The sequence below is a fragment of the Oryzias latipes genome, chromosome 21 (genome assembly GCF_053564925.1).
Source record: "Oryzias latipes strain Hd-rR chromosome 21, Olatipes_Hd-rR_3.1".
Lineage (NCBI taxonomy): Eukaryota > Metazoa > Chordata > Actinopteri > Beloniformes > Adrianichthyidae > Oryzias > Oryzias latipes.
In genome coordinates, this window is record NC_136257.1 from 34,018,316 (window position 1) to 34,041,490 (window position 23,175).

The 23,175-nt window shown below is 47.5% G+C and overlaps 1 protein-coding gene across 8 annotated transcripts in view; it reads left to right on the plus strand.

Annotated features, from left to right (window-relative positions):
* pard3bb (par-3 family cell polarity regulator beta b) overlaps positions 1 to 23,175 on the plus strand; it is a 186,282-nt gene that overhangs the window by 125,043 nt on the left and 38,064 nt on the right. For 3 of the 8 annotated variants that reach the window (XM_078939220.1, XM_078939222.1, XM_078939224.1), the window contains one exon: positions 13,212 to 13,332. In XM_078939220.1, the coding sequence (XP_078795346.1) occupies positions 13,212 to 13,332 (121 nt within the window). Of the gene's footprint in view, positions 1 to 13,211; positions 13,333 to 13,457; positions 13,494 to 15,215; positions 15,339 to 23,175 lie in introns of those variants that run through there. The other 5 variants (XM_078939221.1, XM_078939223.1, XM_078939225.1 and 2 more) reach the window with 4 other exon arrangements.

Genomic DNA, 23,175 nt, shown 5'->3' on the forward strand with positions numbered 1-23,175 from the left:
CCCCCCCCCCCCCCCCCAACGCCACTCTCATTCTTTCAATAGACCCCCCCTCCCCATACACCCCCCCTCCTCCTCTCATTTATGGTTTCCTCCTCTCGTCTTTGAACAAGAACTGCTGAACAAGAACTGAACAATAGGTTCTGTGGAGAGCATGACCGGCGGGTTCAGGGTTAAGGCATGGCAGAACCGCTGCAGAACCAAAGCAGAACCGCTGCAGAATCAAAACAGGACTGCTGCAGAACCAAAGCAGGACCGCTGCAGAACCAAAGCAGGACTGCTGCAGAACCAAAGCAGGACCGCTGCAGAACCAAAGCAGGACCAAAGCAGGACCGCTGCAGAACCAAAGCAGAACCGCTGCAGAATCAAAACAGGACCGCTGCAGAACCAAAGCAGGACTGCTGCAGAACCACAGCAGAACCAAAGCAGGACCGCTGCAGAACCAAAGCAGGACCGCTGCAGAACCAAAGCAGGACTGCTGCAGAACCACAGCAGAACCAAAGCAGGACCGCTGCAGAACCAAAGCAGAACCGCTGCAGAACCAAAGCAGGACCGCTGCAGAACCAAAGCAGGACCGCTGCAGAACCAAAGCAGGACTGCTGCAGAACCAAAGCAGGACCGCTGCAGAACCAAAGCAGGACTGCTGCAGAACCACAGCAGAACCAAAGCAGGACCGCTGCAGAACCAAAGCAGGACCGCTGCAGAACCAAAGCAGGACTGCTGCAGAACCACAGCAGAACCAAAGCAGGACCGCTGCAGAACCAAAGCAGGACCGCTGCAGAACCAAAGCAGGACTGCTGCAGAACCAAAGCAGAACCGCTGCAGAATCAAAGCAGGACTGCTGCAGAACCACAGCAGAACCAAAGCAGGACCGCTGCAGAACCAAAGCAGGACCGCTGCAGAACCAAAGCAGGACCGCTGCAGAACCGCTGCAAAACCAAAGCAGGACCGCTGCAGAACCAAAGCAGAACCGCTGCAGAACCAAAGCAGGACCGCTGCAGAACCAAAGCAGAACCGCTGCAGAACCAAAGCAGGACCGCTGCAGAACCAAAGCAGAACCGCTGCAGAACCAAAGCAGGACCGCTGCAGAACCAAAGCAGAACCGCTGCAGAACCAAAGCAGGACCGCTGCAGAACCAAAGCAGGACCGCTGCAGAACCACAGCTGTCTGTTGGTCTGAGATGTGGAGCTCCTTCCTGATGAAGCTTCCTTCACCTCCAAACAGTCCCTGCAGCGAAAGGTTCTCCAGTTCAGGACTTCTGTGCTCAGCGGGTCGGTTCTGTGTGGTGGTTCTGGTCAACAACCACCTTTTCTGTTTTATCACACAGAAGAGATCCGACCCGGTTGGACATTTCAGCCTGAAGTCTTTTTTCTTGTCTTCAGTCTCGATCGCGTCTCGGTTGGGATTAAAATCCTCCAAACTCTCAGAGACATGAAGCCTCTGGAAAGAGAGCCAGAACCTCACCTGAACCTCAAAACGGACACGCCCACCGTTCTCACTGCCTAAATGAACTCAAACAGGTTTTTAGGGCATTATTGGGGGGGAACGGTGAAAAACATGAAGATGGTTCCTGGTTCACCGTGTCGGATCACAGTCCAGGATTCAGGTCTGAACAGATGCTGGTTCCTGACCGGCCTCCTGCCTCCCACATCAGGTTGGGCAGACGCACACGGGAGGTTTCTGCCAACCTGCCAATCCTGCCGTCTGCTGTCCGTCACGTGATCTGGGTGGAGCTGCCGTGGAACGCCATGCCAGACGGCGTTCAGCCTGAACTCAGAGTCTGACTCCCACAGGATGCGGCGGCCTCTGCAGCACGCCGCATTTAGACCGTCAGTCTGGCTGATGTCACAGAGCTAATTACTCTCCGTGCGTCGCAGGCCGTGTCATTTCCTGTCTGCAGCATTTTAAGAACCCGTGTCACTTCCTGTTAGAACCCCGTCATGTGCCCACGCTGCACACAGAAGAGCGGCCCCCGCCTCCATTCCTGCCCCTCTCCCCCCTCCTGACCCACCTGCCAGCATTGGTGGTCTTTTGTTGTCAAACTTCATTAGTGGAGATGTCAGCTAATTAGACCCCCAGAACAAACTCTGGAGATTAGCAGGACGAAGATGAGATGAAAGGCAAGACGAGGGAGGAAGATGGAGGCAGGCAGAGACGATGGAGATGAGCAGATAATGAACAGATGAAGATGGAGGAGGAGGAGGGAGGAGAGATGAATGGATGCAGGATAGAGATGGAAAGCAGATATGATTACCTGCACAAACCGAGGAGGGATGGAGGGGGAGGAGGAAACGTGTGTGTGTGTGGGGGGGGTGAATTAGAGAAGTTGAGAAATTGAAAATAGATTAAGGAAAAAGATTTGGCAAATTGTAAAGACTCGGGGTGAAGCATTAGTGACGGGAAAGTAAATGAGACGAGCAGCGGGGTTAGGAAGTGATGGACAGGAACCCGTCTATGTCTAACCGTTCCCGCCTCTGGGTCTGCGTGTGCACGTACATGCGCGCTCGCCACAGTGGGTCCTTGTTTGGCTCGGCTGATGTCGGCAGCTCCAGACACGTGTCTGTGCGCTGAGGGAGGAAAACCTGCCTCCCGGTTACTGAATGTACTGTCGCCCCCCGAGCACGGCTAGTCTGCAGCTCACCGCTCCCCCCAGGGGACGGGCCAAAATGCGGAGAAGGAGAAAGTATCAATTATCAATTATTATTATTATTACTAAACCCGACCAGCATGGAAACGGATCTCTCCAGACCTTAATATTCATCCTGAGAAACAGCCGTTGGCGAAATCTGTGTCCACCTGATCTGCAAGGATCCCGTCAGGCCGGGAGAGCCGACAGAGAACTTCTCATGTAGACCACAAGTCAAACTCCAGGCCTCGAAGGCCGGTGTCCTACATGTTTTCATGCTGACCCAATTGAGGCCCTTTATGGGCTAAACACACCTGATCCAGGTAATCAGCAGCAAATGAGGACGGATTCCTAAAAAACAGCTGCAGGCCCTTGAGGCCTGGAGGCTGACAATCCAGATTTAGATCATCTTTTCAGACTCGACGTGACTAGGAACAGTAGCCACACACCGAGCCCACACCATTATCTCTCCACCCCCATGCCAGATGGTTGCAGGCAAACCTGCTGTCTTTGAAAGACCGTCACACTCTACAACTCTGACCGTTCTTGGGTGTTTTCCTTTCCCACTATTGACTTTATCGCAGAGCTGGACTGAGTAGCCCCGCCCCCTGGCATCCCAAATTCTGTAAGTTAGAAACGGACCAATCAGTTGGTGGAGCAGATATATAACCCTGAATGAACAGAAAATCTGAATTTAAAGTCAGGTATGTAACGGTGTGAAAAAATTACAGAAAGAATCTCAGCATCGACTGAATTAGCTTCACTTATTGTTATAATCTGATCAAGCATGAACGTCCTGACGACAATAACTGAGAAACATGAACAAATATGCGTTTTGGAGTTACATAAATTAACTTTTGTTTTGAAAATGTTAAAAAATATCCTCTTCCCCCCTGCTTTTTTATATTAAAATGTTGTTGCAATCCCAAAACACTTTTTCGTTTCATGTATTTTATACCTATCAATCTAAATGTGTCTATCCAAGTCTTCAGATCTGGACTCTTTCTGTTTTTTTCAAAACGTCTTTTTTTTAGCATTGCTGAGCGCTCCACTCTCTAAATAGAAGATCAACTTTCTGAGAGTTTGGCTCCTCTGAAGATTGGCGGCCTCCTTGAACCTTTGGATTGGGTGAAAAAACGGAAGCAGAACCTAAAGTGTTGGTATTGAAACCTCTGCAGGTCTGTGGACGCCACCACTTCCTGTTTCTCCTGCAGGGATGCAGAGGCTCGTCTGTTTCATGACAGTTTGGGATGTTTGCGTTTCTGTTACACGGCCGCTTACTGTCCCACTCTGATCACCTGTTGGTTTATTTTCAAAGCCTCTTTTAATTCTGATTATGCCATTTTTAACCTAAATTTGGTCTTCAGGGACATAGTTTCTGCAGAGCGGCAGGAGTTCATTTGAAATTCACCTCTGAGTTGTTGCTGGGACTGTTGCTGCGGAGCGACCCCGCCTCCCCTTCCTCTCCCCACTGCTGAGTAAGGATGGGTGTTGTTAAGGTTTTAACGGAACTACTACTCTTATTGATGCTGCTTATCGATCCGGTATTTTAACGATTCTCTTATCGATACTTTTTGAGAACAAAAAATAAATAAATAACAAATTAAGAACATAAAGTGTTTTATTTCCTCATTATGCAACAATGTTTTTTTTTTTTTTTTTTTTTTTTTTTTTTTAACTTGTCCTGTCCAACAGCTAGGCAAACAGATGAGAGCTGAGGGCCTCTTGTGTTGGACATATTTTATTTTAACAAGAGGGGTTATTCATCTTCAGACAAACCAAAGGTATGTCTGAATAAACCCCTTTTGTAATTGAGGCCAAACTTTATTAATTTCAATCATGTTTGAAAATCTTTGGTGTTGGACCGGACGGAAAAGGAAAGAGGGGAAGAAGAGAGAGGGACGTTAGAGAGAGGGGGGGGTAGGAGGGTGATAATAGGAGGGGAAGGGGGGTAAGACCATGAAGCAGCATAGAGCAGGCAGGTTTACTGGTTGTTTATCGTTACGGTACGGTTCAAATGTAGTACAAAAAGGGCGGGGCCTGTTCACACACACTCAAATATTATCAACACACCTGCTAGCCGCAAAAATGTCCACATGTCAACATGCACACAAAACAGATAGTGTTCACGAACGCATACCTATGCCTTTAAACCAACTAGTGTGAAATCTTTCATTCATTCAATCATGCAAACTATTAGTGCAAAGGTGAGCTAACACCTGTGCTCAGGTGAGTGTTTATGTTCTTCTAAAATGGATGGTGGAATGTGAAAAGAAGGAGGAGGAGCGCCCAGCCACCCCCACACCCATACCCCCGCCGCAGCAGCAGCGGCAGCCGGAGCCCCCCCAACGCCACACGGGAACAGGCAGGGAACAACCGCCCCCCGGGCGACCAAGACCGCCACCCAGGCCAGGGCCAGCAGGACCGCCGCGAGGCCCCCAGAGCCAGAGAGCAGGGAGGCGCAGAGGGAAAGAGAGCGCCGCCCCAGCCCAGCCAGGAAAGCAGCCCCCCGCCGCGCCGGAAGAGCCCAACGCAGGGCCCCACCGGAGAGGGACGCCCACAGCCCCAGACGAGCACCCCACCACCACCCAGGAGTTCCGGGCATCCCCCCGCCCCGACCCCAGGTACGAGCCAGGACCCCCCAAGGGAGACCCGCTCCGCACTCCAGGCAGCCACCCACCCGGCCCACGGTTGGTCCAGGTAGGAGCAAGGCAGGGGCCCGCCGCCCCCGCCCAGGAGGGGGGAACCCCGGGGAAAAAAGGGCGGCCCACAAGGGATGTTATAAATATGGCCCGACCAGGCTCGGCCATGTTGGAAGTTTGGCGGGGCCCAGCGTCCAGGGGCAAGGACCAGGACCCACCCCCCAGGGACACGAACACCCCCGGCTCAGGTGTAATATGAACCCCCCCACCGTGCGGAGAGAGCACCGCCGGGCCCAGGGAGCCGGCACCCAAGGGACACGGCCGCCATCGCCAAGGGGCCCGCACCCCCCACCAGGGAAGGGGTAGGGGACAGATGGACCCAGGTCCCACCTTCCTTGTAAAATGTGTGTGCGTGTATGGGTGTTTGAGAGGGTGTTTGTGTGCATGTGTGTGTGTTTATGTTTGAATGTATATATTGAAGGGGGAGGGGTGTGTGTACTAAGGGGGGTGCAGTTAAAATTGGCGAGTAGGGCACTAAGGGGACATCTCCTGATTACTCACAGTGATGTCCCCTCACCCTCCACACCAAGGGGCCCTAAATGTCTAAGGTGCGGTTAAAATTGGCGGGTAGGGTGCCAGGAGGACATCTGCTGCTTGCTTGCAGTGATGTCCAAGCACCCCCCCCTACCAAGGACCCTACATGTCTAAGGTGCAAATAAAACCGAAAGAGGGGGGGCCCACTCCATACGGCAACCATAGGAGGGGGGCCACTCCCAAGTAGCCCCCCCCCCAAGGCGCATCGCAGGCTAGACCCCCCACCCCCTCACCCTAATATGAGGTTATATAAGGAAGGGGGTAAGTTGGGGACAGCTGGTAGACTGTCCCCCGGTGGTCAAACAGCCGTCCCCCAGCCCACCCCCAGCAAAGGGGCCAGGGCCACCCAGCCCAGGGGCCCACCCCCGGAGGCGCCGACACCCCAGGCCCGGCACCACCCACCCCACACAGAGAGAGAGGAGCCAGAAAGCGTCGCCCCCCCCCGGAGCATGCCCAGGCCCCCACCCCCAGACGCCGGCCCTAGAAGAGCTCTGGTCAGGCCTCGACGGGACCGAGGAGGCCAACCGGCCGAGGCAACCACCGATTGCCTCAGCGGAGACCCCGACCCGCTAGCCCCCCCCGACCCGTACTAATAATGGGCCCCCCCTCCCCCCCAGAACGCCCCCCCACAGGACAGGGCCGACAAGCCCCCCACCCCGCCCCACCCCAGACCCCGCAGCCGAAGCGGGTGACACCCAGAGCGACCGGGGGCCCCGAGAGGGTTGTCCCGTCCCGTCCCAGAGCCAGGGAAGGGCCGATCCCAGCCCCAGGTGCAGATGGGCAGCCCATCCGGCGCCGCTGGGCCCCCCCCACCCGAGCAGGGCCCCCCGCCAACCCCCCCCAGCACAGGCAAAGGGACCACCCCCCCAAGCCAAGCCAGACCACCACCCCACCCCCCCACCACGCACCCCCACACCCAAGCCCAGAGGACCACGCAGCGCCCCAGCCCGCCCCACCCAGGCACCGGACCCGACCCCCCGACCAACGGAGCCCCCCACCGCCCCCGCCAGGCACCGGAAGCCCCGACCCCCACCCCAAACCACGGCAGAAGGGCAAGGAGCAGCGACGACCAAGCCCTCCACCCCCTAAGTCATGGAGTCAACCACAGGAGACCAGAAAGACTGAATTCTTTCAAAGTTACTTGAGCTTTGGGCTGACATTTTTTCCAAGCTGATATGATCAAACAGCAGATTTCTGTGTTGACTTATGTTTATATTTTTCTTGTTTTTCCAATTTATTAAAATAGTTTTTTTGGCAATACAAAGAGTTATGAAAATGATAGATGCTAATCCTTCTTCTATATCGATGGCACTCATGTCACCAAGCACACAAAGTGACGGTGAGGCAGTGATTGAAACCTTAAGCCAGACTGATAGATCGGCACATACCTGCTGCCAGAGAGCCTGGACAGGAGTGCAGAACCACAGTGCGTGCATGTAGCTGTCGGGTAGATTATTATCACAGTGCTCGCAAATGTCTGAGTTACTGAGACCCATCTTGAACATCCTCTGTCCAGTGTAGTAAATTCTGTGAAGAGTTTTGAGATGGATTAGCTGCAGATTTGGACTTTTTGTCAGTTTAAAGGTGTTTAGACAAAGTTCTGACCAGAAGCTTTCATCTGTGCTGATGCTCAAGTCTGCATCCCATTTTTTTGTTGGAAGGGCAATATTGTTATCTAAATTACATAAAAGTTTGTAAATTTTGGAGAGAGTTCTATTCATTGAAAAATTAATCAGAGTGGTAACTACATCTGGTAGCTTTAAATCGTCGTCTTTAATTTTATACTTTTTAGTAATACTTGATTTAAGTTGCTGATATTCCAAGAAGTTATTTATTCCATGTTTGTCTTGAAGTTCCTGGGGGGTTATGAATCTTCTATCAATAATTACGTGCTCTAGTTGTTTTATGCCCCCTGCTTGCCAAGCTGGGAAGTGAATCATTTTTTTGTTAATAAGGATGTCCGGGTTGTTCCAGATGGGTGTCATTTTGCACGGTTGAATTGATGATTTTGATATTTTGAGAAATTCCCACCAGGCTGTTAAGGTGGCATTTATATTAATGCTTTTGAAACAATCCTGTTTTTTAACTGTTTGGCTAATAAATGGTAGCTGTGACAGGTTGATCTTTCCACATAACACCTGTTCCAAGTCTAACCATGAGTTGGTTTCTGGATTATTTTTTAACCATTTTAAGATATATTGTAATCTATTTGCAAGAAAGTATTTGTGGAAGTTAGGTAATTCTAATCCTCCACAGCTTTTTGCAGATTTTAAAGTTTTTAGACTAATTCTTGCAGGTTTGTTGTTCCATAAAAAGCTTGATATGGATGAGTCTAATGTTTTGAACCATTTTAATGGCGGTTGTGTGGGAATCATTGAGAAGAGATAATTAACTTTGGGTAAGATTTTCATTTTAACCGTGGCTACTTTGCCCATAAGTGACAAAGGCAGGTTGGTCCAGCGTGTTAGATCGTCCTGTATGCTTTTCAGTAATGGGGTGTGGTTTAGCTGCACCAGTTCTGATAGTTTGGGGGAAAAGTAGATACCCAGATATTTGATATTTCCTGTTTTAACTGGAATTGTGAGTCTTTGTTCCATATTCCTGTTGAGTGGTAATAAAACAGACTTATTCCAATTAATGGAATAGTCTGATATGGAGGAGAATTCATTTATGATCATTGCTGTTTCATTTACAGAATGTAAATTCCTTAAAAACAGTAATATGTCATCCGCATAAAGACTAATTTTATGATGGCTGTGTTTGGTTTTTATTCCTATAATGCTCTCATTCTGTCTTATTGCTGCAGCTAAAGGCTCAATGAATATAGCAAAAAGAGAAGGAGAGAGTGGGCAGCCCTGTCTGGTTCCTCTTCCAAGAAAAAAACTGTTTGAAGTCTGTTTATTAGTTCTAACTGATGCATTGGGGTTGTGATATAATATTTTGATCCAATTGATGAATGCTTCTCCAAAACCAAACTTATGGAGGGCAGCAATAAGGAACTTCCAATTAACTCTGTCAAAGGCTTTTTCAGCATCCAGCGATAGTACCGTCATTTCCTGGTTTTTAATGGTGGCAAAGTCTATTATATTAACTAGTCTACGGACATTATCATCCGAGTGTCTGCCTTTGATGAATCCAGTCTGGTCGAAGCAACAATGTTTTTTTAACAAAACATTTTACTTCATACATTTTCCAACTTGAAAAGTAAAATACATTAAAAAATAAGTTATTTAAAGAAAAATAAACAGCAATGTTTTGACATATTGCTGTCATGATGTAAATATAAAACAAATTAAATAAATGAAGTCTCTGCTTCATCTCCTGCAGTGAAAGCTGCGTCTGAATCTGACGCCCGTGTTTCCATCTGACAGTTTGAAGCCAAAGCCCCTCCCCCGCCTCTCTACCTGCCTTTCCTCTACCTGTTCACCTGTTCACATCCTCTGCAGCAGCGAGTCGTTTTTTCCCCCGCCCCCGTGCACACAAATAGCCAGACAGACCTCTCCTCTTCAGCGAGATTAGCAAATTTAATATCTTCATTAATCAACGGAATATTGACTGACTTGGTGAGTTAAATATGGCAGATCACGTTTATATTTTGTGGGACACAAAAAAAGCGACTTCTCCAGTACTGACAGCAGAACCGCGGAGGTCAGATCTTAACGATACTGCGGTCTTGAAGACTGATGCCCCGGGGCTCGTTCAGTACCGGGGCTCATCCCTACTGCTGAGAGCTCTCTGTTTAAATGGAGCGGGGAGCTTGTGACCCGCCCAGCATATTTCCTATGTCTTAAATACGATCTTTTTCAAACGTCTGCTCCTGATTCACAGCCATTAGAATAAAGAAATCCTCATTTTGAGCTCATTTTTCCTCATATATGTCCTCCATCATCAGGAAAAATGCAACAAGAACATGTTAAAAAGACCAAAAACAGCATTTTCCTCAGAGCGGGTCTGTTGTTTTCTCAGAAAGGAGCTTTCAGGGTAGCATCATTAACCAAAAAGGGTTTAGAGGTCTATCTTATCCTCTTTGAATGAAGGTCAATAATGGTTTACATTTGCTTTCAAAGGGTAAAATGGTCATAATTAACAGTGGCATTTACTTCCTGCATTGATTGACACAAATGTCCTGCTGTCCTTGAAAAGGTGGAACAAGCCATTTCTATACAGGGACTCTGAAGCTTTTCAATCAATTCTAGTTTATGTTTTCCAGATCTATTGATTTTTTTTTCATCCAGAGGGATGCCATGAATTACATTTCCTTTTCTGAGCAGGAGTCTGAATCCATTTGGGTTTTTGGTTCTGGTGGAATCGGCTCGTGCATGAGTGTGTTCCTAAACCCAACTTTCTGTCTTTCTGTCACCCTGAGAAGAACAAAAATCCTTCTCAAGGTTCCTGGATCTGTGGTTAAAATCCCACTTCTGATCCACGGCCGTTTCTCCTGATCCTTAAATCATTCACCTCATTAATGATGAAATAAGTGACTTGTGTGATTCCCTCTGTGGACTTTGAGCTTTGACACGTTTTGTCTTAAAAGATTCATGCTGGACGTTCTCGACCATGGATCACGTGATCCCGGCGTGGGTTGGGATCACAGAAAGAATGAGTTCAGTAAATATTTCTGAGGTTCCGTTCCTTCACTGTGGAACAGAGGTTCTGCTGCCACCGTGGGACTAATGGGACAGAAGCTTTAGTTATGGATGAGAGCTGTGAAACATTTATGCGGTTATTGTTGGTGTGACAGAGCAGGAGATGCATCTGCTGGATCCTCTGTCTGTTTTGGGGGGACTTCCTCGGTTCATCGTTGGAGTTCTGGGTCTAGAAACACATTTTCCCTCCTGTGTTTGTGTGTGGAGGTGGTGTTGGTGGTGGTGGGGGGGTGTTAACAGTTCATGCTTATCTTTAAGAATCCATCACTCTTCACTTTAGAATATAGTAGTTTCTCAGTGAGCCTGTAGGACACATTTGAGCAGTTTACCTGTCCGAGGAGCACAGGTGTGTTTAACACGGAGCCAAGAAGAAACGCTGCTGTGAATCCATGACTGACAGTCAGGGGCTTCTCCAACAAGCAGAGATCCTCTGAGGAGCCGCAGGACAGGAGGTCCTACAGGAGGTCCTACTCGACTTCATGAGGATCAGTCTGAGAAGGAGCAGAAAGAGGAGCAGTGGAGAATGTACAAACTCCAGACAGAAATAACCTAGCCAGGATTCAAACCAGGACCTGCTTGCTATGAGAAGAGAGTGCTGACCACTACACCACCATGCTGTAATCATTCACAGGATGTTGCTTCTGGTGATGGGTGTTTACTTTACCTTTCATTGTCAGCATAAACATGACAGGGTTTCATTATTTCTCTGAGATTAGAGGCGTTCCCTGATGGGGGCGTGGCCTTTTGATTGACATGTGATCGTTAAATCCTCTGCTCTTGGCTGACCTGCCTGACCTCTGACCATCTTCACTCAATCGATGCTCTGTCCATCATCACCTCTTTTCTTACTCTGATAACTCTTAAACAAAATTTCTGATCAAGTTTTTTCTAGACTATCTTCTGACGTTTCCACGTTCAGAGAAGCTGAATAGACTCTGCCTCCTATAGGGGAAGAAAACACGTACCCATTGAAGATGTGTCCATGGATGTGTTTGCCATTGTTTGTCAGACGTTACGGTCTGATGTTACCGTCTGATGTTACCGTCAGACGTTACGGTAAGACGTTACGGTCAAACGTTACGGTCAGATGTTACGGTCAGATGTTACGGTCAGACGTTACCGTCAGACGTTACGGTCAGACGTTACCGTCAGACGTTACGGTAAGACGTTACGGTCAGACGTTACGGTCAGATGTTACGGTCTGATGTTACCGTCAGACGTTACCGTCAGACGTTACGGTAAGACGTTACGGTCAGATGTTACGGTCTGATGTTACCGTCAGACGTTACCGTCAGACGTTACGGTAAGACGTTACGGTCAGACGTTATGGTCAGATGTTACGGTCTGATGTTACCGTCAGACGTTACAGTCAGACGTTACGGTCAGATGTTACGGTCTGATGTTACCGTCAGACGTTACGGTAAGACGTTACGGTCAAACGTTACGGTCAGATGTTACGGTCAAACGTTACGGTCAGACGTTACGGTCAGACGTTACCGTCAGACGTTACGGTCAGACGTTAGGGTCAGACGTTACCGTCAGACGTTACGGTAAGACGTTATGGTCAGACGTTACGGTCAGATGTTACGGTCTGATGTTACCGTCAGACGTTACCGTCAGACGTTACGGTAAGACGTTACGGTCAGACGTTACGGTCAGATGTTACGGTCTGATGTTACCGTCAGACGTTACGGTCAGACGTTACGGTCAGATGTTACGGTCTGATGTTACCGTCAGACGTTACGGTAAGACGTTACGGTCAAACGTTACAGTCAGATGTTACGGTCAGACGTTACGGTGAGATGTTACGGTCTGATGTTACCGTCTACTTTTATCACAAATCTTGGGTTTGAAAGTGCTGACTCTGCAGATTTATGCAGAACCTTTAGAAGGCGTCTGCTTTTATCCAGGAAGACGCGCCTGCAGCTCCAGAGTGAAGATTAACGGGATCCAGGTTTTTCCTAAAATGGCCAACTAGTCAACATTAGTCATGGGGGGGGGCTGCGTGTTCATTCCAGCTGTTGACAGGATTCCCTGCAGGTGAAGGCGTGTAAATGGAGATCATTAGGACTGCATCAGCGATCCTCCACGACTTCTGTGTCACATGATTCTTTTCCCGCCGTTTCCCGTCTGCTGCTGTTTGCAGGGTTTGCATAAACGACCTGACAGTTCAGCAGCGCTCCTTCCCGCTCCACCTGCACCTCTAAAGCGGCGCTCTTTACCTCGGGGTGTGATCTGGCTTCCTGCGTTCTCATTATGTGGGTAAATGTGTGCATGAGTCACGGGGGGGGGGGGGGGGTGTCAGAGCTGGCGTGCTCACACTTCGGAGGAGGTGCCATGAAGTGGCAGGAAGGGATCTCCTTCCTGCCACAGGAGCGGAGAAGAGATGGGCCAAGCAGACGCGGTCAGAACCGGAGCGGCTTTGGACCGGGGGGGGGGGTCTGTGCAGTGACTTAATGTGTAGAAGCTCCGTCATCAGGACTGCCGCGCTGCAGAAACGAGGTCCTAGAAAGCCACACCCCAGGGAAGGCTTTGATCATGGATCAGAAGGTGATCCCCCCACCACCCCCCACCCGCAGGTGTTCCAGCCCAATCCGAGAACTCTCAGAAACCCGTCAGAGCTCAGTGTTCTGTTTGGTCCAAACGCCACACAGATCCGGTTGGGTCTCCGTCAATCACAGGTTCTTCTGTCTCCTCTGTGTGCAGCAGCACCGACCGGATCCAGCAGCTCAGGAGAGAGTATCAGCAGGCCAGGCGGGAAGGGGCGGCGCCGCCGTACGAGGAGGCGGAGCCACGAGTCCGAGCGCATGAAAGCAGCGCTCACAGGGTGAGCAGCCATGCACACACGTGCACACACACACACACGCACACACACTCTGCTGAGGGTTTCCACATCCTGGCTGCTTCTGCTGAACCTCCACTGCTGTCATGATGGTTGAAGGTTTCTTGCAGGTTTCACCAAACAGGCTTTAGCGGAGGTGGCGTCCATGCTGACCACAGCAACAACACTCGTCTTCATCATCAGACTGATGAAGATCCAGTCTGTTAGAGCTCCCAATAGAGAAGCACTGATTCCAGGGTTTTTATGTGATCTACTCGTTCACATTCTGGAAGATTTTCTTTCTAGAAACAGAATGTAAACCAGTATTAACCCCGTCTTTGCTGTAAAAGTTAGCTTTAACTTGTTCGTGTCGCCACACCCACCCATACCCTCAGATCCTCCTCCCTTCATCTGGTTGTCCCCACTCGTCACTATGGGGGGGAATCAGCCACTTCCCATATTTCCCCCCATAATTTGACGTTCCTGCCTGTTTTAAATGCATCTTTTACTCTACATTGTATTGCTTTAACCTTCACTATTATGTACACAGACCTTGGGTTCCTAGAAAGTTGCCTAACAGATAAAATGTTTTAATATTATAAATTAAAATGTATTAATTAACTGAAACTCCAGTCAATCTGGAGCTGAGCGTCTGCCTGGTGAAGAGGATGAACTTCCTCTTTCCTGGTAGCTCCGCCCTCGGCGTCCTCTCACCATCATCATCACTGTTCCTCCTCCTAACGTGTCCAAATGTCTCCATCTGCTTCCCTGCATCGATCGTCAGTCTTTTGGAACCCGGGACCTTCCTCCACCCGTTGCAACCTGCTTGGACACGCCTCCTCTCCTCTTTACTGTTGGTTCTAAAAACTTTATCGAGCAGAACAGAACTGATGCAGTCAGAGAACCTCAAACGTCAGAAATGAGGAGAACCAGTCGCTGTTTTCTGTGATGCTGATTGGTTAAACTGACAGACAAACATACCTAGAGCTACACAATGACTGATGCCATGTCACATCTACAAATATGTGAAGGTTAAACTGACTTTATATTTGAAAATGAAACGTTGAACTGGATTCTGAGTATAAACCGTTAGCATACGGAGCAGCAGAAAGGGAGTTTGTAGGTTAGAATAAACAGATTATATCCAACACCCAGTAAAAGCGTAATGAAATCAGGAGGGGTCGGTGTTCGCACCGACTCTGTGTTGGGGAGGGAACAGAAAACGGGATGATGGCGAGCAGTTGGCGAACTAATCCGATTTGACTTTTATTGGTTTGTTTGTCTATGAAAAGCAAAATCAATGGAAACGTGTTTGTGTGAAGAAACCAGAGACGAATGGAAACAGACGGACAGGAAGTCAGAGGTTCAGCCCCCAACAGAAAATTACCTCCAGATATATCTGCCCCCCCCGTGGCTCCATTACCATTGCTTTGATTCATGCTAATGGCGTAGCTAAAGTATGATTCCTAAAAACAATTAAAGCAGCACCAGAACTTTGTTTCCAAGTGTGAGTGCGTTGTGCGTTGGAGGGTTTGTGTGTTTTGGAAGCACAGACCTTCTCCCTAAGGAGAGCTGAACCGACAGCCTGCTGTGGCCTTTTCACACAGTCCCACACAGAGCATGCTTCACACAAAGCGCCTGTTCGGGTGGGCGGTGTGGCGCCGCTTTATTCTAAGATTTCATTATCAGGAAAAGGTTTAATCAAATTCACGCTGTAGTTCAGGGCTCATTTACACTCAGTCCTTAGTCTGTGAAGAGACGCACAACCGAACCTCACAGGCTGGAGAAACACTCGTCCTCCTTTCCGTTCTTCCTGTTGTTTATTCATGAAGTGCCTTAAAACCACAAACTTACTGAAAACCCTCTGATTTCTGTTTCTGCTATGTCAGAAGGCCGACTCGCCTCCGTCTCTTCGATGCCCAGAACTGCTGCAGAAGAGGCAGATTTTTACACACCAAAGGTCAAACACACAGCAAATGCAACAGCTTCATTATTGACTTGACGTTCTGCCTTTTCTAAAGAAGCTGAGCCCTCCTTTCTGTTTGCATCTTAATTATAAAACAGAAAAATCTCAAATAAATACATTTCCTATCTACGTTCCATGAGTGTCCTCAAACCAGTGAAGGCTCCGTCACGCTGCAGCGATGTGCATTTTGATCCATGCGTGATCTACGTCACTTAAAGGTGTTTCTCCTGTTCGTCATTCCATGATGTGCTCAGATGTCCGTCGAGCCGACGGGACGTGAGTCGGGTTTTGAGCTGGTTAACATGAGAATGACGTAGTTTACGTGTATTTATGTCTATTATAAGACATTATTACGTAAATCTTCTGCAACTGTGCGTTATGTTTGCAAGATGCATGCACAAATTTGTGTCTTTCCCCGACCGTCCCACGTATGTCTGACTTTTCACGCGTGTACCACACATGTATACCTTTCATATGGAAAGAGCTGAAACCTTTTTGTTTGAAAGGACAGAATAGTTTTAAATCAGCCAACAGGTCAAACCACATTTTCTTTCTAAAACGTTGTCGTGATGCACTGCTGTCTGTTTAAAGCAGCAGGATTTTTACCTCCAGCTTTCAACTTAAGCCTTTCAACTCCTCTGTCTTTGCTTTTTATCATTTAAAACTTAACTCCAAAAAGATCCCAATACGTCCATCTGTGTTTTCAGGCCTGTCAGATTCTGATGACCATCGTCTTCATCACCAGGGCGGATGAAGCATGTCACTGTTTACCTCTAAGTTCTTGACTGTAAAAGCTTGTGAGCATCGCTCTGAGTGGCTAAAAAGTTTCAGGATGATGATGAAGATGATGATGATGAAGAAGCCTCTCTTCAGTTTGAGCTGGGATGTATTCTAACACAGTTTGACAGGTTTTTAGATTTTATGGTAAAAGTTTGTTTCCAGTCAGCTTTCTCTTTGTCTGCCATGCTTTTAGACTGAAAGGTAACAGATATTTACATTGACTCGTAAAACTGAACGTTTTGAAGACTTTGAACAACCTTTTTTTTATTTAAAATGGGTCCATCCATCCGCTGAATCCCTTTGGGGGTTGCGGGGCTGCTGGAGCCTATCCCAGCCTGTGATGGGCGGAGCCTCAAAATAGGTCTTCAGTCATATTTCCTTGGTGATCCTGAGCAGGAGTCGTGTTTGGTTTCCTGCTGATGTGATCAGGGCGAAGGATCAGCGCAACCTTCAGTGGCTTCAGGGAAACAGCTCCAGCCTGTAGAGCTAGAGTTAGAGTCTAGAACTGGCAGCAGGACGGTCAGTCGACCTGAAATCACCTCTGAATCTTGTCCGGACAGGATCTGGCATCCTTTCCTGCTGATAGAGAGGAATTCCCTGAAGCGCTGCAGCTTCGTCCGGTGCAGCCTGCGTGAGTCCGCCTCCATCCGCTGTTGTTTCGCTGTGGAAGTGTGTTTTTTAGGATTATCCCTCTTTGTCTTTTGGGTCAAGGCTTCAGTCTTCCTCTGAACTCTGGTAGCTTCCAGAAAAAGGCAACTCACCAGCTCACAATAGACTCTGAGAAACTCCCCACGATCAAGCATCCGATAGTAATAGTAATATTTCAGACATTTGTGAACCCGAAACCATCTGTTGACCCCTATAATCTGTTTCCATTCCTCTTCATCATGTCTTCAGTTTGGATGTAAACATTTTCTAAATGTGTGTTAAAAACATTGGTGCTTAAATCTAACCAACTGCCAAAGCTTTACCACAAAAACCTGTGAAACAGTAAAGACGAGGAGCCTTCATGGGAAAATGTAAATATACAGAGACACGGTGAACACAACTGAAAAGAGGGACTAACAAGGAAATCCCTCCTTTAATCATAGAAACAAACTATTTATTTGTTTGTTTGTTTTATTTATTGATTTATTTCTTTGGCTCCTTATAATAACCAAACAAGGCGGCGTACATTAAAAACCCAAAACCAAACAAAAAAAACTCTAAATGTTTAAGACAATTAGAGGAAAAAAGTCTAAATAAATGACATAAAAGCACAAAACCAGATTTACAAACACAAAATAGAAGCAAAATCAAACCAATAACATAGTCGTGGCAACAGATGGAATATTTTATGTTAGTTTAGGATGCTGAGAACAGAAGAAGGAAGAAAATGCTGAAAGTGTCGACCTTAAACAACTACATTGATCCATTATTACTACATATTGATGTTTCCTAAAGCTTAATACCTAACAATGGTAACACAATGTTGTGTTGTTTTGTGTTCCTCAAACGTGAGGAATCCATCCGTCGACGTCCTGATTGAGAGCTTTCAGACTGATACACATTTTGTCATTTCGTGCCAAAAACCCCACCTCCACATTTCCATAAACACTCAAACGTTGTGTTCCATGACCTCCACAGGGGTTTCATCCATTAGCTGCTACCTTGGATGTTCTATGGACGGGTAGTTAGGAGAGCATCCCCAACCCTTTGACAGCAGGAAGAATGCGCTCAGAACCTTGTAGCTGTGGCACAGAAGGCCGGGATCAGATCATCAGTGGTGAATAATAATCTGCTTTAGTTCTTCCCCAAATGAATTCCCTCTTCTTCATGAAGGTTTTCCATCATATTCACTTTGGTTCAGGGTCCTCCCGCCATACTTCTCTCTTCCAGCCTCTCTGCCTCCTTTTCTTCATCCTAAATATCAGGAACAAGCTCTTTCTGCTTCACATTGCTCCTCATGAACACAGAAAGAAGAGAAATCCTTGTTTGTTCCGTTGAGATGCTTCCTGAACTATTTGTCTATCCGTTTGTAGAACACTTGCTGCTTCCTAGCTGAGTTCAGTGAAGCATAGAGGGAAGAACTGCACAGCAAAAGCAGAGAAGGAAACATTTTTGGAAAGGAGAAAGAGGAGTTATGGTGTAGCCCTCCAAATGTACCAAGTAAGGCCATATTTTTCAAACCTGTGCCGTTAATGCGCGCTGTGTGTGAGCATAAATCCAAGGGAATGTGCTGTACCGTTCACCTAATCACCAGGCTGCACTGCAGCAGCTGCCACACACAAACAGCAGCTTATGGGAACATTAGGATTTGCAGGGGATGCATTTCAGAGCAGTGTAATGGGTTTTTTCTGTTTGTTTTTTTGCTTAGTGCACAAAAATAAACCCGCATGCACTGACTCACCATAAATATACAGCAGATGACTTTGCCATACGTGGTGGACGTATATGTCCAAGCTCCCCCAGGCGCTGCTGGGATTTTTGTCAGACAAATAGAAGGAGGAAGAAGAGTTTCAGTTCCAATCCTCCTTATGGGGGGAGACGGACTGTCTGCAGGTGAAAAATGGTGCAGAAAACCTGGACGGACTCACAGGTGACCAACACCAAATAACTAGGTCGTAGACCGCCCAGTGAACCCGTGGAGAGGAAATGTTCGTGCCGGCATGCCGCGGGCGACAGACATGTCGTACTGAACACCTATGCAGCACCTAAGGGGGAAGTAGGTGAGACGTGTCGTACGGAGGAGGACGCACAAACCCGTCAGCGCTGTCCACGTGATACGTGCACGCTCCTCGCTGCAGCCTGACTATTAGAAAAAGGAGAAAATTGGCCAATCAGAGTGTAGTTTGTGTGGCATGCAGCATTCATGCGGTCAGTAAGGAGCCGGGACTCACACCTTACTTACGACTAGAGTGTGGCGTAAGGACGCCGTACGACATTCCCCGTGCGTCATTATCCTTACGAATACTTGCCCCACTCGACAATGGTTCCTTCCATTTTCATGACGTCCCTTAAAGACCCACCTGAGCTCTCCTTAAGATGCAGCCGCTGTTCTCTACGACCCTCCACGGGCTGGACAACCCCAAAATCTGCTGCATCAGAACGAGTCAACCTCACATACGGGGGACTAAGACGTTTCACTGTCAGCTATTTGCGTTGGGCGTGGCCAGCTAGACAAAGCCGTCAGGTCTATAGTCACCATGGCCCTCCGTCTGGTAGTGGCATCAGTCTTCCCTGTGGGCGACGGCATATACGCTCCCACATCTCACTATATATGGTTGAATCTTGGTCGCTATGGCGTCCTAGAACTTTTTTGTTTGTCCTTTTTTGTTGTTTAGTCCATACGGCGATTGTTTGTGTTGTTTCTGTCTGATGTTGAGGTTTCACTGCTCTGCCTCTACTCTGGTTGATTTTGTAAGTCGTCTGGTTCTCCTGTCTCTTCAACGTTTCCCAGACTCACCGTGTTTCGCAGATGACATCACTTTGTCATCCGTGCCGCGGCCATCAGAAGATGGAAACCCAGCAGACAAGCATGTTCATGTTCCAACATGTTTCTCATTTGACTGACAAAAGACAAACCCTAAACCTGCACATGGAGGACAGAACAGTTCTATTTCTCCATTTGCAATTCCCATTGTTTATATTGCAATGAACTGGACTGTTTAAATAAATGCACCGTCGGCTGTTGGCTCCAAAACACCAACGGTTAGCTGGATTTAAACCTTGGACATCTCTGCATTCTGGGTAAATTAAGTCTACATTCAAATGCAGCATTTGTCTGAGGGACTCTAGTGGTTGTTCAGACGTTACGTTTGTGTGTTTACAGAAAAATCCCCTTTCTATCCAGATTGCATAAAAGATCGAAGCGAGCTGGTTCTCTGGACACTTCAGGGTTTCAGGAACAGAAACACAGAACAAATCTATCAGCCTATTTTTGAGGCAATGAAGAGACACGTCTGCCTAGAAGCACACAGATGTGCTCACAGAGCCAGTGAATCTGCAGACAGCCAGTCTTCTGAGATCATGTCCAAAAGCGTCCTCTCCGTTTCTGCCTTATAAGGACAAGCTGAGCTGGAACAGAAGAAATCTGCTGATTCTAATGGAACAGAAAAACCAGCCCAGACTGGAGGCATGGAGACAAATGTTCCCGTTGTTTTATCAAACGCTCTGATGCTTTTCATATTGTTGATGCACCACGTCACACAGGTCTGCTGGGCATCAGTCAGGGAGCAGGCTGTCTGTCAAACGCAGTCATTTGAAGGATATTAGAGATTTTTCTACTGTTTCTTACTGTACTGTAAGTTCACTGATTTGTTGGGTTGATTCCATCAGGATTTAGTTCCATGCATTCAATCGGTGTCATTTGGCTGAAGTTTGGGTGATGTCACTCCTCCTTGGCGGGTAAACACGAGCTGACGGCAGGCCGCTCATCCACGTCCATCTTTACCCGTGTTTGTGTGTTTGAGCCGTGCAGCAGTTACATCATCCTCCTCCTTTACATCCACACTCCTCCATTTCTACGAAAAAAAAAGAAAAAGCATCAACATATGTAAAAATATGTCATTTCCTGTAGAAACTTTAGGTAAGGGTCAGCTTCTGAGTTCCAACCACAGGAAGCTGAAGTGGGAGGAGCTTGTCAGCTGTGGCGTTACCTTATCCCGGTCACCAGTTATGGTCATTATGTCTCCATCTTGGTTGAGGAAAACTGTAGGAAGAGACTCATTCATTTGTTTATTCACTCATTCATTCACTCCTTTATTAATCGACTCATTCTTTAATCTTTTCTTTTCCTCACTTATTCATTCATCTATTCTTTCACTCATTCGTTTACTCACTCAAATATTCTTTCACTTCTTCTCATTTTATTAACTCATTACTTATATTTTCATTTATCTTCCTTTTATTCGTTTACTCACTCGTTCATTGCCTTGTTTTATTTTTCTCTCATTCATTTGTTTCATCTTGTTTTAATCCACTGACTCATCAGTCGTTCATTTATTCACCCATTCATCTACTGGGTTGTTCCTCCTTTGGGTCCACATGCGTGTTTAGAGCAGAATGTTTTGGTCTGAAGGGAAAATGGTGGAGAAACGACTGAGAACTTATTGGTAAAGAAATTACAAATATGTGTTTATGGCTTTGAATCTTCCTAACATGTGACCTGTTAACTGTTAACTATGGTTCCATTCCAATGGAATCATCCGGAAATGCTGTAAAGACGAGTATTTAGTGTTTTAGTACATGAAGGCTGGAGCAGGAAAATGAACAAATATCTGAGGATGTTTCTGCAAAATGACTCCTTTGTAGAAGATCAGGATTTCCTGTGACTGTTTTCCAACATGATGCATTTAAAGTTTTTGAAAAGAATTTCAAATATTTTGTCTAAACATCTGTGGAAGTATCTTTGACAGATGAACGTATAGCAGCTGCATTGAAAGAGTCTGGTCTTTCTGGTTAAACATGGTTTCTTTTCTGTAAATCTGACTGCTAACGTGAAAGTTGAAAGGAAATGGCTCCTTTCTGACACCAACCCCCAGTGGTCATTAGAGGAACTGCAACCGTTCCTGGTTGGTGGTTTGAGGATGGAGATGTGTCTCTGTTGAAACGTCAGCCCAACACTTTCTCAGATGTCAAATATTTCTTATTTCTGCGTGAGAATGTGGAAAATAGTTTAATTTTGATTTTCTACAGTGAAGCCAGCTACAGATGCAATCTTGAATCCTGAACCTTTATTGTTCCATGCTAGACGAGAGTGTTGGAGTCTAATGAGTGGAAATCAACACAAATTAAAAATATTAAGCTTTTGCAGCACAGCTATTGTTTGTGGTAATTGAGGATTCAAAGGTTTAAAAATGGAAATACCGTTTGATGTGGAAACAAACCTCAAGAAGAAAGGGAAGACTGAAAGGAAAGCGTAAATGAGGCAGACGGAAGAGGTCAAGAGAGTGAAAGGGAAGCTATGCATCGGGTCATTATGGAGGAATGTTAATATGATTAGTGAATGACTGACCTGGCTGTCTGGGACTGGTGCCTGGCTGGTCTGATGACTGCTGAACGTCTGCGATGAACGCACACATCACCCAAAAACCCCACCAGCACGCAACTGCACAAACCCATTATCCTGCATTAACTCAAAGTGCGGCTCTAAATATACATATTCCCTTTAAATTTAGACGCACGTTCTTGCAGAGACGAGGTTTGCCATTAGGGTAGAATGAGTCAACATGTCAGGACTTCTAATGTGTGTTTAATGTGCATGATTACCTGCAGTCTGAGTCCCCAAAAGGCTGCGTGTGTCATTTCTACGCGCCGAGTCCCAGAGCGAGGAATGCAATTTATTTAGTAGGTAATGGTCTTATTGAAATACAAAAACGCTGTAATTCCCCGCTTTATTACTTTCAGTGTTCTTCTAAGCTTCTTTAGGCGTGTAGACCTGCAGACATTTTTTCTTTTTCAGAGCAGAGCTCAGATTCTAGCTTCAGTCATGGGGGGGGGGTCATGACTTCCTGCTCTGTGTGGGCGTGCCCCCCCCCCCTCAATGTGGACCTCTAGAAGCAAAAGGTTTCAATTCTGAGAAGAGCAGCTGTATTAGTTTATGAAGAACAAACTTCTGAGCTGTTGGAGGTCAAAACACGGCGACTCGGTGGGTGAGGTGAGGCTTCAGAGTCCAGACTGCTGTGTGGTCCACAGACCGGTTCTGCTGTCCCCACAGGACCGGTTCTGCTGTCCCCACAGGACCGGTTCTGCTGTCCCCACAGGACCGGGTTCTGCTGTCCCCACAGGACCGGTTCTGCTGTCCCCACAGGACCGGGTTCTGCTGTCCCCACAGGACCGGGTTCTGCTGTCCCCACAGGACCGGTTCTGCTGTCCCCACAGGACCGGGTTCTGCTGTCCCCACAGGACCGGGTTCTGCTGTCCCCACAGGACCGGGTTCTGCTGTCCCCACAGGACCGGTTCTGCTGTCCCCACAGACCGGTTCTGCTGTCCCCACAGGACCGGGTTCTGCTGTCCCCACAGGACCGGTTCTGCTGCTGGCTGGAGGTCTAGGACTTTCTGATGACACTGAGGTGCAGATATCGCTCCCCTCAGGATGCAGACGCTCCTCTACGACCCAAACC